Raw genomic sequence first — 17,271 nt, forward strand, 5'->3', positions numbered from 1 at the left:
TAATGAAATTAAGATTAGTCTTTCTGGTGGCTTTGCAGGTAAAGGCTTTGCCTGATGGAGCAATAAGCCATAAAGACCAGGAAGGTCCGTGTTCAATCCTTGGTCTATGCTGAAGGAACTAGTTTCAGCAGGGGTGATAGTGGGGCTGTAACTAGCTTTATCACTCCTGGGCTAGGTGAGGGCACTATCAAGCTGAGCCATGATGCCTTTCAATCTCTGCTTCTGCCTAGCGGGAAAGCCACTGTGGTTTCCCCGCTCAGGCCCCGGTTAAAATTGCATCAGGATCCTATTGCTCTAATAGGACCCCAACTTACATAAATTTGAGGCTCCTGCCTGTTTTAAGTGGACATCTCATCTGCCTGCAAAACCCTGCAGTTGAAACTGGAAATGGTTGGGATCGAAGTAGATAAGTAACCTGCTTGCTTTTAACTGCCCACCCGCCCTGTGGGTAGGGTTAAAATCAACCCCATATAATTAATTATTCATTCACAAATTCTACAGTTTATTATTCTACACCTTCAACAGTAAACAATGTATATAATGTTCTGTGCACATAATACTTTCAAAATATATTAGGCTGGCAGGCAGTAGTCATGTACTTTTCCAGCAATGACTTATGATCAGTCAGTATTGAATTACTAATGCAATTGTCTAAACGTTTTTTAAAACATTCACATTTTTAAGCATTTCCAAAGAGCAAGCGTTGACATGCACAAGTATAATATACAAAATAATTTTAAAGCAAAAAGTATACTGCTTTCCAATGTTCATTACTGGTTTGACATGTGAGTTTAAGCACATCAGTATCATATAACACAGGGCTTACAAGTACATATCTTCCACCTTTTCTATACGAACAGCTGGCAAATACATATTTTGTTTTGGGGGGAGGGGGGCAGAATGGTGATGAAGTAAAATGGACAAAAAGGGAGAAAATAATTAGCCGAAGAAAAAAGCAAGCCAGAAAGTAAACAAAGTGAGATGGACACAAAAGCAGTGAAGACATATGAACTCATTCTTCCACAAACAAAGACAATGTTCCACAAAACTATCTTATTAGTTTACATTGAGTTACCCCAAAATTTTAAAATTAGCTGCAGGAAATATGGCTTCTACCAAATGACTAGCTCATTACACAGTCTCTTCAGTCAACTTCTCAGAGGTTTGAAATTATATCATACATTTGTCAACTATGGAAGGAATCATCATCAGAGACTGCTGAAAGTGCTAGAAATGGTAAACTTTTCTAAACTAAACTAATCATTCCACCAGCCCCTTTAAAGTGATGAACAATGTTAGTAAAAGTTAATTTAGTTTAACATTTTCAGATTCTGTTTCTATTTCAAAGTCTAAATACATCTGGATGACTGAATCATGCACAGGTGAAGATTTTCTTCCTGGTTAAGCTGTGGTATTCCTGAGCTATAAAAGTTATATTATTTACTTTCTGCGTGATCCTCTCGTTTGAAAATTCATCATCTACATGGGATATGTTAATCAGCAAATGGGGAAAATCACAAGTTAATTTAAGAGCTTGGCCTTCAGGAAGAAATTGACCAAGGAATAGTGTCTTATGATTTTGACCCCGATTACTTATACGTGCTGAGACCAGAAAAAGCTCAACTATTTTGAGCCTTTTAGCCCTTGGTATCGTTCAGGTGAATCTGCGCTGCACCCCCTTCCAAGGCCAATATATCCTTCCTGAAGTGCAGTGCCCAGAACTGAACACATCACTCCAGATGCAGTCTAACCAGAGCTTTGTGCACCTGTAGCATCTTGTCAATATCCCTTTGCAGTTTCCTTTAGTCTTCCAAAGAATTAACTATACCTCCTATTTTGATATCACCTGCAAATTTTGATACAACTCCCTCTAGGCCTATATCCAAATCACTGATATACAGAGTGAACAGAAGTGGTCCCAGAACTGAACCTTCTGGAGCACGACTCTCCACTTCCAACCACACTGTAAAACTGTCCTTAACTCCAAATCTGTTTTCTTCCCTTTAACCATTTTGCTATTCCCCCTACCTACCCCACACCCCCAAAAAAATTCCATACCCTTTAATCTTCTCCAATAATCTTCCCTCTGGTACCATGTCAAAGGCTTTCCTAAAGTCCATGTCCACCATATACACTGCATTTGCTTCATCCACCATGCCCGTTACCCCCTCAAAGAATTTTAAGAGGTTTCATAAAATCACCAAATAGAATCATAGACTCTTAAAGCACAGGAGGCAGCCATTCGGCCCATCATGCTTGTGCCGGCTCTTTGAAAGAGCTGTCCAATTTAGTCTCATACCCCAGCTTTTTCCCCGTAACCCTGCATAATAGACCACTTCAAGAATCTGCTTCCAGCACCCTTTCAGGTAGTGCGTTCCAGATCTTAACAACCCTCTGTATGAACAAGTGTTTCCTCATTTCCCCTCTAATTCATTTGCCAATTATTTTAAATCTATGCCCTCTGGTTATTGACCCATTTTCCAGAGGAAATAGTTTCTCCCTACTTGCTCTATCAAAGCCCCATATAATTTTGAATACCTCTATTAAGCCTCCCTATTAGGTCTGCCAAGATGATTATCTCTTCTGAAATTCATGCTGGCTACTTCTAATTATTTAATCTTTATCTAGATATGTGGTAATTTCATCCTTAAATAAAGACTCTAAAATTTACCCTACCACAGGTGTTAAGTTAACAGACCTGTAGTTACCTGGATTAGCTCTGTCTCCCACAATTCTGCTCTGCTCCATTGACAATTTACTAACAGGCTCAGGAGGCTACACTGAGTCTGACTAAAACTCTTAGATGAATTAGCCCTGTCAATTCCTCTCTCCTCCCAGTTGATAGTATACAGGTCTTGGACCTGTCGATTCTTCTCCCTCAGTGGCCAGGTGCCAGGCATTGGCCCTGTCAATTTCCCCCTTCTCCAGTTGACAATGGACAGGTATTGGCCCCATTGATTCCACTCTCCCCCAGTTAACAGTAGGCCTATCAATACATGTGGAAAATAAATAAGAATTACACCATGTGCAAACAATGCAAATTTCACACATTGAAATAAAGCCAAATAGTTTAAATACTGACCCACGTCTCAGTCCTGGATTTCTCCAATGCCTCTTTACATGTGCAAATAGCTTTTTGACAGTTTCCATAAACAAACCACAAACTTAAACCTACTCTGGTCCTGAATTAACCCCAATCATGGTAAATTGGTGACTGAAGAATACATAGGCTCCACACTGCATCCCTTGTTAATTTTAAAGGTGGAAAACACTACATCATTATAACAATAGCAACAACTTGTATTAATATAGCACCTTTAATATAGAAAAAATTCACAAGTTGTTTAACAGAAGCGTAATCAAAAAACAGAGAGAATGCTGAGCCAAAGGTGGAAATATTAAGAGAGTTGACCAAAATTTTAGTCAACGAGGTAGGTTTTAAAGGAAGGTCTTAAAAGGAGAGGGATTTGGATGTGGAGGCACAGAGGGGTTTAGGGAGGGAATTACAGAACATGGAGCCTCGGTAGCTAAAGGCAAGCGAGCCAATGGTGGGGCAAGCGAGGGGCGGGGAGGAAAGGAAAGTGCGATGCACAAGAGGCCAGAATCAAAGAAAAACTGAAATTAGGGGGCCATTGTCGGGCCAGAGTAAATTAGATAGGGAGGGGCAAGGCCATTGAGCTAGACAACGGGCAAGAGGCGTTGAAGGAAGATGGCGTGATCGACCGTATCATGGGCTGCAGAGAGGTCAAGCAAAATGAGGAAGGATAATACACCACGGTCAGTCACAGAGGATATCATTTGTGACTTTGGTTCAAGCTGTTTCAGCGCTGTAGCAGGGGTGGAAACCTAATTGCAGAGATTCAAACAAGGAGTTGCGGGAAATAAAGGCATGGATTTAGGAGGCAATAACACATTAAAGGACGTGAAAGGAAAGAGGTTTGAGATGGGGCGGTAGTTTGCAAGGACAGAGATCAAGGGGTTTTTTTAAAAATAGGATGGTGGTAGTGGATTTGAAAGGGAAATGGACAGTACCAGAGGAAAGGAATATTTAGAACGTCACCTAGCATGATGGTCAGGAAAGGATGTTGAGACACTTTGTACAGCCTAAACTATCCATCCAGATTTATTTACAACTAAAGTGATTCACAGAAGCAAAAAACATAGCAACCATAGAGCATGATCAGAAACATGCACTACATTGATAGTTAAAAGCATCAGTCCAGCACAGCCCCTTCTGGCCTACACTCAAAGAAGCAATCTCTGATGACACATATGCAAGCATTGCTTATGGCGCTCTATCCAACTCCATTTGTAGTGGCAAAATGAACAGAAACTGACAACCACTAGAAGATCCTTGGGTCATAAGGATATTTCCCCATTGAATGAGGAGCGTAGAAGAGCATGCCAGGAGCAGCACCAGGCGTACCTAGAAATGAGGTGCCAACCTGGTGAAGCTACAACTCAGGACTACATGCATGCTAAACAGCGGAAGCAACATGCTATAGACAGAGCTAAGCAATTCCACAACCAACGGATCAGATCAAAGCTCTGCAGTCCTGCCACATCCAGTCGTGAATGGTGGTGGACAATTAAACAACTAACGGGAGGAGGAGGCTCTGCAAACATCCCCATCCTCAATGATGGCAGAGTCCAGCACGTGAGTGCAAAAGACAAGGCTGAAGCGTTTGTAACCGTCTTCAGCCAGAAGTGCCGAGTGGATTATCCATCTTCATTTCCCCACCATCACAGAAGCCAGTCTTCAGCCAATTCGATTCATTCCACGTGATATCAAGAAACGGCTGAGTGCACTGGATACAGCAAAGGCTATGGGCTCCGACAACATTACAGCTGTAGTGCTGAAGACTTGTGCTCCAGAACTAGCTGCGCCTCTAGCCAAGCTGTTCCAGTACAGCTACAACACTGGCATCTACCCGACAATGTGGAAAATTGCCCAGGTATGTCCTGTCCACAAAAAGCAGGACAAATCCAATCCGGCCAATTACCGCCCCATCAGTCTATTCTCAATCATCAGCAAAGTGATGGAAGGTGTCATCGACAGTGCTATCAAGCAGCACTTACTCACCAATAACCTGCTCACCGATGCTCAGTTTGGGTTCCGCCAGGACCACTCGGCTCCAGACCTCATTACAGCCTTGGTCCAAACATGGACAAAAGAGCTGAATCCCAGAGCTGAGGTGAGAGTGACTGCCCTTGACATCAAGGCAGCATTTGACTGAGTGTGGCACCAAGGAGCCCCAGTAAAATTGAAGTCAATGGGAATCAGGGGGAAAACTCTCCAGTGGCTGGAGTCATACCTAGCACTAGGGAAGATGGTAGTGGTTGTTGGAGGCCAATCATCTCAGCCCCAGGACATTGCTGCAGGAGTTCCTCAGGGCAGTGTCTTAGGCCCAACCATCTTCAGCTGCTTCATCAATGACCTTCCCTCCATCAAAAGGTCAGAAATGGGGATGTTCGCTGATGATTCCATTCGCAACCCCTCAAATAATGAAGCAGTCCGAGCCCGCATGCAGCAAGACCTGGACAACATCCAGGCTTGGGCTCATAAGTGGCAAGTAACATTCGTGCCAGACAAGTGCCAGGTAATGACCATCTCTAACAAGAGAGAGTCTAACCACCTCCCCTTGACATTCAACTGCATTACCATCGCCGAATCCACCATCAACATCCTGGGGGCCACCATTGACCAGAAACTTAACTGGACCAGCTATATAAACACTGTGGCTACAAGAGCAGGTCAGAGGCTGGGTATTCTGCGGCGGGTGACTCACCTCTTGACTCCCCAAAGCCTTTCTGCCATCTACAAGGCACAAGTCAGGAGTGTGATGGAATACTCTCCACTTGCCTGGATGAGTGCAGCTCCAACAACATTCAAGAAGCTCGACACCATCCGGGACAAAGCAGCCCGCTTGATTGGCACCCCATCCACCACCCTAAACATTCACTCCCTTCACCACCGGTGCACAGTGGCTGCAGTGTGTACCATCCATAGGATGCACTGCAGCAACTCGCCAAGGCTTCTTCGACAGCACCTCCCAAACCCACGACCTCTACCACCTAGAAGGACAAGGGCAGCAGGCACATGGGAACAACACCACCTGCATGTTCCCCTCCAAGTCACACACCATCCAGACTTGGAAATATAATCGCCGTTCCTTCATAGTCACTGGGTCAAAATCCTGGAACTCCCTACCTAACAGCACTGTGGGAGAACCGTCACCACACGGACTGCAGAGGTTCAAGAAGGCGGCTCACCACCACCTTCTCAAGGGCAATTAGGGATGGGTAATAAATGCTGGCCTCGCCAGCGACGCCCACATCCCATGAACGAATAAAAAAAAAATTGCAAGCAATTTCCATGAAATAGGCCAGCAACCAAAATGTCAATAATCTTAATATCTTGTAAACAATTTTACAACACCAAGTTATAGTCCAGCAATTTTATTTTAAATTCACAAGCTTTCGGAGATTTTCTCCTTCCTCAGGTAAATGTTTCAAGATCTCCTTGAAGCCTACGCATTTATGCGTAGGCTTCAAGGAGATCTTGAAACATTTACCTGAGGAAGGAGAAAATCTCCGAAAGCTTGTGAATTTAAAATAAAATTGCTGGACTATAACTTGGTGTTGTAAAATTGTTTACAATTGTCAACCCCAGTCCATCACCGGCATCTCCACATCATGACTTAATATCTTAATAGAGAATGGGATAATAGCTTCTAACAGTTAGTTTCGCCACCTAACTGCATGCTTAGTTTAATACTTAATGACTGGAAATTAAATTTTTTGTGTACCCATCACACATGAAGGGATACAAGTAACAGATTCCATTGGATCAAAGAGACTTCTCTAGCTATGAGTCAAAATGAGCAAGTAACTGTTTCAGTTTCCAATGGGCAGAGTCCATTTTAGAACAGGATTACCACTTTAAAATGTACAAATCTAACAGGTCAAAACTATTTATGTTCCAACATGTACATTTTTAACTGCAAACCGGTATTTCATAGAATCATATAGCACAAAATGGGACCAATCGACCCATTGCAATTGTGCCGGCTCCCTAAAACAGCTCACCCATTTAGTCCCACTCCCCTGCTCTTTCCCCATATGCATAAAAAAGATTTTCCTTATTAAATGTTTATCCACTTCTCTTTCAAAAGCCATTGGGCCAGAACTTGCGCAGAGCAGCGTGGCAACACTCGCTGCAGCTTCTGCAAATTAAATTAACAAATGTACTTACTGCGGGTTCTGTGGCATCGACATGATTGATTTTGAACTTTTAAAAAACTGTGTGCTATCAACTCAGCCTCTGAGCAGCGTAAGTTGATGCGCATGGAACAGTCTGTGAGAACAGAAGACACGCCCACAAAATCTGTCAGGAAGAGAAGTCACGCCCACAAGCAGGCAAGCAGACTTCATTCATTTAAAGTTCGTATTCTGGAAGTCATTGTAAATAAAAATTTTAAATTTTGTTTAATAAAAAGCCAAAGAAATAATTGAGTTAAAATAAAAAGACAAAAAGGGAAAAGTTAAAAATATTTAATTTTTTTTTAATGACCAAAATCTATTAAAACATATAAAATAAATTATATGAGGCTCCACATTTTTTTAAAATTTAATTTTTAGTTGTTTGGCAGTTATTAAGACTAACCGCGCTTTTAAAACTTAGTTTACACCTGGTATTTTTAATCATACCTTTTGGTGGCATAATTCGATACTTTTCAGCTGGGCGGATGAGCAAGTTTGCGATTTTTCAGTGATTTCAATGATTGCGGTGTGCGATGGCCCTTTAAATCGCAGCTAACAAATCGCCGGTGAACCAATAGGACCAAGTTCACAATTTCCGAGTTTTAGTGCGCATGTGCAAACGTGGGAACTTGCTCCTTCGATTTGCCATTAAAAAGAGTGTTGTTGAGCTCCTCCGTTATTTCAGGTGCAAGTTCTGCCCTATTATGAATTCTAATTCCACCACTGTTTCTGGTAGGGCATTTCATGAACTAACCACCAAAACTCCACATAAAAAAATTGCCCTAACCTCTCCCTTTACTGTTTTGTTGACCATCTTAAATTTATTCCCTCTAATTATCAACTCAGACTTATTTACTTTACCAATATCCTTCATAACTTTGAGCACCTCTAACAAATGTCTCAACCTTCTTTGTTAAAATAAAAATAACCCCAAGTTCACCTCCAAGTCTGCACACCATCCTGACTTGGACATATAATAGCCATTCCTTCGTTGTGGCTGGGTCAAAATAATGGACTTCCCCACTGTACACCAATGTAGGTATATCGTTGCCACAAGGACTGCAGCAATTCAAGGCAGCAGCCCACCACTACTTTCTTACAGAAACGAGGGATGGACAACAAATGCGGCCTTGACAGCATGTCTGGCATCCAGAGAACAAATAAAATTGAAAACAGAACAAACCAGTGAGTAAGAAATACAAGCACAAATAGAATTGAGCTGCCAGGACCCATGGTCCATACATTGCCCACTGGCTGCAGTTTCGACACCCTGGTATGCAATATTAAAACTCAACATTTATATCCTTACCAACTCTTTCATTGTACCTGCACCATATCGGACATAAATTAAGGGGAGGCTAGATAAGTACATGAGAGAGAAAAGAGTAGAAAGATATGCTGAAAGGGTTAGATGAAGTAGAGTGGGAGGAGGCTCGTGTAGAACATAAACACCAGCATAGACCAGTTGGGCCGAATGGCCTGTTTTTGTGCTGTAAATTCTATGTAATTCTTTGTAAATTGAAACACGAGCCCTGTAGCTAATATAGTTCACACATGCTTATCGCAAGCAAATTCCGATGCCTGTAGTGGAAGGGGAGGAACAGTGGGGAAAAAAGGATAAATAAGACAACCTTTCCCAACATGCCTCTGTAAATACAGTTATGGGGAATAGATGGAGATTTATTTTCGTTTGTTTTATCCTAATTGCCCCAAAGCATCCCCATCACATTTCAGGATTTTGTGACCATTTTTCCATAAACTATTTAAAAATAAGGGTCATTTTGACTGTTTTTCTAAAGCAAAGAATATTTCCAGAAGTTTTTAAAAAAGAGCACCTGGATGGAATGTGGTTAATGTGATAAATGAAAGTTGTGCTCCCAAGAGTCTAAACAATAAGCCATTTATTAGATTATTTAGGTAATCGAAAAACATCGCACATCAATGTGTTGGAAAGTCCTTTGATGTCTGTCTATGAAGAGGGAGATAAAAAAGACTCCGAAAGAGAAAAAAAAAACAAGTTTTTGAACCAGGAAGATTGTGAGGGCAGTCAGGTTTTATTAAAGGAAAAGCTTGGAGGACCTTCGCTGAGACACTGACGTTAGAAATGCTGGAGGATAGTTAGAAGACATTTTCTTTAAGTAAACTGACCCACTGACATCGGGAAACATGGCATGTTCTTTATTTGTATCATTATGAAAAGATATGTTATACTGATTGAACAGAGTGAATCTGGTCATAACCATTTTTCTGCATGTTCACTCACTGTGAAATAAAGAAGCTGCACTATTTGTAACAAGCCTCGCTTCACCGAGTATTAACACGGTCCATCTTCAGAGAGATTGAAATAGTAAATGTGCGAAAAACATGAATATCCGGTCCAGGTCACGGAAGGGTATTATTGTTACACCACATACGCCATCATACAAGTAAAAATAGGGCAGTGTGAGTCAACTCCCATTATAGTAAGATGCTCAGACTACTTACGGGGCAACTGATGCCAACGAACCAGAGAAGGCATGTATGGCAGACCAGAATTTATTACACTCCCTATTTATAAAAAATGCATCATTTCTTTAAAGGAAGAATTAATTTCACTATCTTGACAACTATCCACTGCAACCTACTTTCTATCATAAGTTTCTAGGAAATGGTGCATAATCACAAAACAGCTTAAGAACTGCATTGTTTCAAGAAAGGACTTAAATGTGAAATTTTCATCACGAGTGGCTTGAATCAAAGCAGGAGGGTTTAATGCAAGTATGATAATGTTGTAAAAGGATCTGCTGCATACAAAAATATTGCTTATTAAGCACCAGTTGAATTCAATTCTCACCTATTTCTGTTAAACTGGATTGCAAAGTCAGTCATTACTTGCATGGCTTTGTTCATCAGAGAGAGATCCATATAGATATGACCCATGCGGCGTGAAAATGTGCCAGAAATCTCAAGACCTTTGGCCTTTGCAGCAGGCAGCCAAATCTGGTGGAACAAAAATAATTTAATGAATTAGAAGAGTTTAATTTTTGGGCACCAAGAAAAACAGAAGTTATACTTTCAATGAAATCTTAAATTATATTGCATGTCAGTTTTCCAGCAATCTCAGTAAAGTTATCCTGGAATGTACAAATAATAAAGTTTGTGGGAGTGTGAAAATAATTTATGCAGTGTATTCTGGTTTGCAGAAGGCTGAAATTAAGTTTCTATAACAACGAACCAAACAATACTAAATGTATCTCGGTTTTTGGAAATTTCAGTGCGATCTCTTAAAATTAAAATAGGGCTAATTTCAGCTATAACATTACTAACTACCTTTGAATTAATGTAAACATACAACTAGTCAGTCAGAAATGCTCAATAAGTGGCATGTTGGTTTGACTAATATGTTACAAATATCAATACTTATAAAATATATTGAATCCCTTAATATTCAACAATAACTTTATAAAATTGGCATACATGTACATAATTTTTGCTACAGAAAACCAGCCTATAAGTGAGCTGGAATGGGAAATACATTGTTGAAGATTACATTTGCTTATTAGGTCACAATCTTGCAGCCAAGGACACAACTTGAAAATGATAGATTTTCTGAGGCAGCAAAGATAATACAGCACAGTATAGTAGTTTATTTTCTGACTGTGCACTTGCAATCTCATTGTTATTCTTGATCAAACAAGATATATATAGAAAGAACGAAAAAACATTACTAATCGTATAGCTCATAGCAATTCACCCTGGAATAAAAGAACAGTGTGCATATTGCAAATGAAGTGTATGCTTAAAGCTCTCCCATGGCTCAGTGGGCAAATGCACCACATCTTCATAATTCATGTCCTTGGATAGGAGTAGCAAGATAGCCCACAGACAACCAGCCACAGTACACGTGCCTAATTGCTAGCTAGTGATCCCTGCTGAAAAGGAACAGTTGTGAATGTCTGGAGAGGGTCTGTTGTGACATTCCCACAGTCAGTTAGCCTATGATACTAAGCCACTATCTTAAGGAGAGTAGCTTAAGGAGGGTTGAGGCACACACCTTGCAAAATATAGCTCATTACCACATTATATGGAAATGAGAATTCACTAAAGAGCTGCAAAATGACATATTTGTTACAAAGAGTAGTATCAATGTGATACTGAAACATATCCACAACACTCATACATTTTGCATTCACTTGTCCTGAATGCTTGTCAAATTGCCAATTTTTTGTTAGTTTACACCTTCACTATTGTGCAACGTTAAGCCAAGATTAACAAGGCACAAGAAAATAAGAAGTTTGATACTGCAATTACATTATAACTGTTACATCCTCCAATCCAAATGGCTTCATTAGGTGTTAAACTCTCAATTAGCATTATGGAGCATCTTGAATGTACTTCAAACACTACCATTAAAACTCCATTATTTTGTATTTAGAACGTTTAATAGAACCACAATGACAAAACAGAGCAAAGCTAAAATGGTAATAAAGCATCGCTGGGCATATATAAAATATCAGAGTGTTAACTACTTGTAGTTCAAACCAGATTCATTTGTGGTAGATGTAACTATAGAATTTGGCACTTACAAGCAATGTGGTGGTCCTGAGTGTTAGAGTACTAACACTCAGAGCCACAGAATGAGGATGAACGCAGGTTTGATTCCTGCTCCACTCAGTTCCTGATATGAGCCATACTGAGTGGGGAGGTAACCAGTGAAGGCTGTGTCATCTCCCTGCAGGGGGAAGAAAAAAAAATCAGAGGGGATAGCCACACCTGGGCAGACACTAGCTTTTCCTCAACCAGCTACAGGGGGCACTGGTGTGGGAATGGGAGCAGTCCATCAGCTGCTCTCAGCAGCAAGGCACGTAGGCCAGGCAGACAGGAGATGGGATTATCTTTCTTTCTTGGAAAAACATCAAACAAATAAATGATACTTACAGTTTTAGGTGCCACGTAAGAACCAGATGGCATTCCTATTCCACCAGCAAGTTCAAACAGGTCACTTAAGCCGCCTCCAACTGCTGCATTCAAGGATGTTGGCATAACTGCTGGCGTCCCATAGCCAGCACCAATCTGTATGCATAAAGTTAAATGTGTCACATTTTGTAATTCACACATTATAAAACTAGTTGGGTACTTGCTTTTATTCGTGTGCACATTTAAGCATGCAAGATGATACTATTTGATCAGTTTATAGACGTTGATGTTTACAAATAATCTAAATTTGCTGTATTTTGTATTTTAGAAAAAAGTCAAAACTCAAGTTGCCAAAAAAAATTGTGAGAATGAAGTGAGTTAACATTTTTTGAAATACAACTATATTGATGTATAAAGTTTCTCCCCCCCAAAAAAAAATCACAAAACCACTAATTCTGTTGCCATGGACAAACTGGATTGTGCGCTTTTCTAATGCACTCCAATCAGACTTGACCTGATAAATGGGCCCAATTTCATTTTACACAGTACCAGTTTAAAATGGAAATAATCATTCACAAATTACATTACTGGCAGATCTCATCATGGCACTGTTCACGGTAAGGTAGAGGATTTTCTGTTTCATAAGGCCTGGAACATTAATACATTGTGTATTACATAGTGTATTCGTGCTGCTAAAGTCTAGGTGTGTGTTTCTGCATTCTTGAATCAAAGGTTGGATCAGCTCCAGTTCAGACTGGCTTCCTTTCTCTTTTTTTTTTAAAAAGCATTTAAGGCCACAAAGTCCAATTGTTAAGAATTAAGGCCGATATGAATAAGTGTTCAACTGTTATTTTTTGGTCAGGGAATTGTGCAGATGGGAAATGCGTCAGTTTCAGCTGTAGGTCAGAAGCAAACAGCATTAAGTCATTGGATTTATTTTCTCAAAAAAATGTTTTGTGTGCACGTGACATACCATTTTTCATATATTTATGAAATAGATATGTAACTTACTGCTGGACTTCCACTTAGATCTCCGCCAAGCTAAAAGAAAGCATAAAATAGTTTGGTTACACCATGCAAGATGAAAAAGCAAATTCTGAACAAAAAAAAATGAAGTGCACATTTCATCCTTACAACATCTGAAATGTTGGTTATTCCCACCAATAAGCTCAAATTATTGAAACTAGTGTGATCAGGTATTATATAATCCATAAAACTATAATTAGCCTGCAACTTTAACTTGAAAACAAAAATCAACAGCCAAAAGGACAGAGGATCATACCCCTTCGGTCTCATCGCCCATCTCCAGACACGAATACGCAAAGACAGAGGCAACGCAAGGACATTCACATGCAAGCAGAAGTGGAGTGAAAAAAAAGGAACAGCATAAATTCAAAGAAGAAAATACAGCATTATTAGTATACGTACATCAGCTACAGCTACTAAAAGAAAACGTTAATTCTGTGTGACTTGACAATGTCAAATGTACAATATTTCAGTGCATCTGTTGAATTTGTAAAGTTCTGTAACTTGTTAAAGCAGCTCAACATTATAGAATTGTTAAATCTAAATGTCAACATACTATAAGCAATAAATAACAATTATCTAAGGCAACATTGGAAAATGAGGTAAAATATTACAATGAAAAAGTTGAATATTAAATGTTCAGTTTTATACTGAAGACTTTTAAGAAAATGTTGCTTGACAGGTGAAATTTAAAGAAGTTATTCTGCTTTTAAACCCTATACAAATGTTACGCTCCAGCAATTCGAAGAGGGGCTAAAATCCTGAATAAACTCTACAAACAAATAAAATACACCATCACGACATTTTAATTAAATCTGACAGGTGCACTGACAATTTCTGAAAAAGTTTGAAAATTGAAAAGCTATTAGAGCCCTATGGTTATTTGCCTACCAAACTGTCCAATCCACCGCCAAGAAGGTCCATGGCTCCCATCTGAACTGTTGAAGAGGGTATAGGAGGAACATTGACTGGAGGACCAAGGTCGAGATTCAGCAGATCACCCAAAAGATCGCCCTGGGATGGAATGACTGCAGGTTGCTGCTCAGTAGGTTGTGCTGCAGCTGAAGGGACAGCATCTGGACTCTCGGTACTTTCATTTCTAAGAGATAACAGAAAATTGTAGGAAACTAGACATAAGGATTACTTACACACAGTATTGACACTACTGGCATTACTGGAGAACAAATTAGTAACTACAGCAACTTATATTTCTATTGCACACCTCACAAGCAGGAGGAAGGGGGCAAAAAGTACAAATGATTCTGAAAGTAAGGAGGAAGATGACAAAGCAGAGATATAAAGGGGTGTTCCAGAAGATGGGAGCATAGTAGCTGAAAGAAGCGAGAAAATAAGTCTGAATCAGTGACCTACATTGGCACAGAATGTTAGTTCTTTCTCTATTTCACAATTTCCTGATCTCAACTTGTTTTTTTTTTAGAAAGGTGTGAAGCAGTAGTGTGGCAAAGGGAATGTTAAAACATTGAGTGAGTCAACCTGTAGCATTTTCTGGGGCCTGGTTCGAATGAGCAAGAGATTTGGAAAAAGGTTGTCTCTTTCGTATTAAGCAAACCAAAGGACTGAAGAGAAATGCACAAGTTGGAGAGGAAAATAAATTGCTCAAGAACTTGACAACATAGGGAACAAAGGGGTAGCTTATGTACAATTACTCCTTAATCTTTCATTTAAAAAGGTCCTTCATAATCACCGGTAAGATAAGTGAGTCAGGCAAATTTTGCACATCAAATGGGTTTATTTTACAAGATGACCAGGGCAGAGACTGCTCTTCCTTTCACTGAGTAGGTCCTGAACATTACCAAGCTACTGGTGTGTTGCGACCCAGGTGTACCCCAAGCTTTAAAGATCTGTCTGGTTTGAGAAAGCAGGAATGAATACCCCGAGAGTTGCTGTTGATTTGTCCTGAGCACAATCTTTTTTTTGGCGGGGGGGGGGGGGGGGTGGGGTGGGGTGGGAGGAAGCTAGCTAGATAGAGTCTTTGGAATATTCACTTACGATCCAGATCGTGGCGGTAGCCTTTTGTGCTGAACACCTCTGCTGCCTTCCACAAATGCACTGGGTGGCTTATGGTATACAGAGGCCAGTGTTCCTATGTGGCAAATTAATTCATCAAGAAGGGTTGGTTCAATGAGGTCAGTTTCTTCTGAAATCAAGGGTTTCTCTGCCAATACAACTTCCTTTGCTGCCACTGGGTCCGTAGAAAGTAGACGCCAGTATATGTAGCCACGGTCTCTCAGATCAGGGTTGTCAGAATCCTGCAATATTAAAAATATATCACTGAAATAGTAATTATGCCTAAGGTACAGATTAATGATAGTGGCACACCATACTTTGCTGCTGGTGGCTATATTTGGCTAACAAAATACTGAAAAAAGAACACAATCTAGGAAAACACCCACTGTTTTATCAATAAAGAAATTATTGTTCTAACAGAAAATGTTTGTTAATTAAAACATGACTGTCAGGACTGTAGCATGATCCTAACAAAAAATGTATTAAAATGTAAATGAAGTACATTATGGTGCATTCAGCTTCTGCTATTCTACTTTACACTGCATTTAGCTGCTCTTCATTGCACCATTCCACAGCCGAGGGGCAGGTATTCAGGTGACTTGTTCGGTGACCTCAACTGACTATTATGTTTGTAAACAATTTTACAACACCAAGTTATAGTCCAGCAATTTTATTTTAAATTCACAAGCTTTCGGAGATTTTCTCCTTCCTCAGGTAAACATTTACCTGAGGAAGGAGAAAATCTCCGAAAGCTTGTGAATTTAAAATAAAATTGCTGGACTATAACTTGGTGTTGTAAAATTGTTTACAATTGTCAACCCCAGTCCATCACCGGCATCTCCACATCATGACTATTATGTTAATCTAATAGAGGTGTCCGACTATGGTTGGGGATTTTGGAGTGGAGAAAATATTTAGCCTCTCTCCCCATTAAGGCAGGGGGGCATCCCTGGTGCAAACCCATTTCTACCACCCTATATCATATCAATGTGCTGCATCACCAGACCATTGTGTACACTTGATAATTTTAAACAGCATAAATTTATAGATGTACTAGCAATCACTTGTGGCATTGTTCATAATATGTCAGCAGTTATGATGTTGCAAGCAGGGGAGGGTGCTGGGGGTGTGTAGCTCACAGTTTCACAAAGATTACAGTAATGAGATTTCCTTACAGCTGGTACAGTAAATTTTTAAAAATTATTTTTAGGAATCCTATTTTCCTTACTCATTGCAAGTAAATAAATAACCAAAAGTTACATAAATATACCACTGTATGTAACATGTGGAAGTAGTTTTTTTACCTGTATGAGTTTAAGATTTTATAGCAAAGGCTAAAAAATGATTTTTGATGGGTGTTTCTTTTTTTAAAAACAAAAAAAACTTTTATATACTTTCACTACTCCTAAAAATAGTTTCCAGTGGGAAGTGGTATGGGGTTGATCGGCAATAATCTTTTACTGGTCCCGGGAGTGCAGGCAGGGACAGGGCTTATAAACAGCAAATCCCAGTTCTTTGAATGGCCATTCCTGCTGTCAACAATAAAACAAAAATCTAAGAGTTGGAGGCACAAATACGTGTGAATTGTGCAATGTTGTTGAGGCTTCAGCTGAGTGATGGCCCTAGGAACACCCATGAACTCAAGACTCTCGCTTTTGAGACAGGCCTGAAAAATGTTGTCAGAGGCATTTTTGAACACAGAAAATGCAACTGTATAGTTAAGTTTAATAATGTTCTTGTACATATTGCAATTTATGTCTACTACAAACAGAAGTAAATGCTCAGCTTAATAAAGAACCGAAAGTGTGGACCAAAAGGAGTTTTCAAAAAAAAAACACATTTGGTGCAGTATCATTGGCTCTTTCAGCTTCTTCCAATTGGTAGCTATTTTGTTTACTGATGATTTTTGTTTACAAATTTTTTTTGGAAATTGCTGATTATTATATATTAATCCAATTTACATGTCTGTTCAGTTGAGAAGTGTTGCTGTTTTCTGAATATAACATTTTAGCCAAATTTGCATACAGGAAAAACTGTGACAGACAAGATATTTTCAAA

The 17,271-nt window shown here is 39.8% G+C and overlaps 1 protein-coding gene across 5 annotated transcripts in view; it reads right to left on the minus strand.

Moving 5' to 3' along the window:
- Window positions 1-17,271, minus strand: part of ap1b1 (adaptor related protein complex 1 subunit beta 1) — an 87,280-nt gene that overhangs the window by 15,443 nt on the left and 54,566 nt on the right. For 3 of the 5 annotated variants that reach the window (XM_068005907.1, XM_068005909.1, XM_068005910.1), the window contains 6 exons: window positions 15,196-15,455; window positions 14,077-14,284; window positions 13,442-13,462; window positions 13,171-13,200; window positions 12,181-12,315; window positions 10,097-10,242 (listed from right to left, as the gene is read on the minus strand). In XM_068005907.1, coding sequence (XP_067862008.1) covers window positions 10,097-10,242; window positions 12,181-12,315; window positions 13,171-13,200; window positions 13,442-13,462; window positions 14,077-14,284; window positions 15,196-15,455 — 800 coding nt within the window. Of the gene's footprint in view, window positions 1-10,096; window positions 10,243-11,828; window positions 11,975-12,180; window positions 12,316-13,170; window positions 13,201-13,441; window positions 13,463-14,076; window positions 14,285-15,195; window positions 15,456-17,271 lie in introns of those variants that run through there. The other 2 variants (XM_068005911.1, XM_068005908.1) reach the window with 2 other exon arrangements.

This window comes from Heptranchias perlo, chromosome 25 (genome assembly GCF_035084215.1).
Source record: "Heptranchias perlo isolate sHepPer1 chromosome 25, sHepPer1.hap1, whole genome shotgun sequence".
Lineage (NCBI taxonomy): Eukaryota > Metazoa > Chordata > Chondrichthyes > Hexanchiformes > Hexanchidae > Heptranchias > Heptranchias perlo.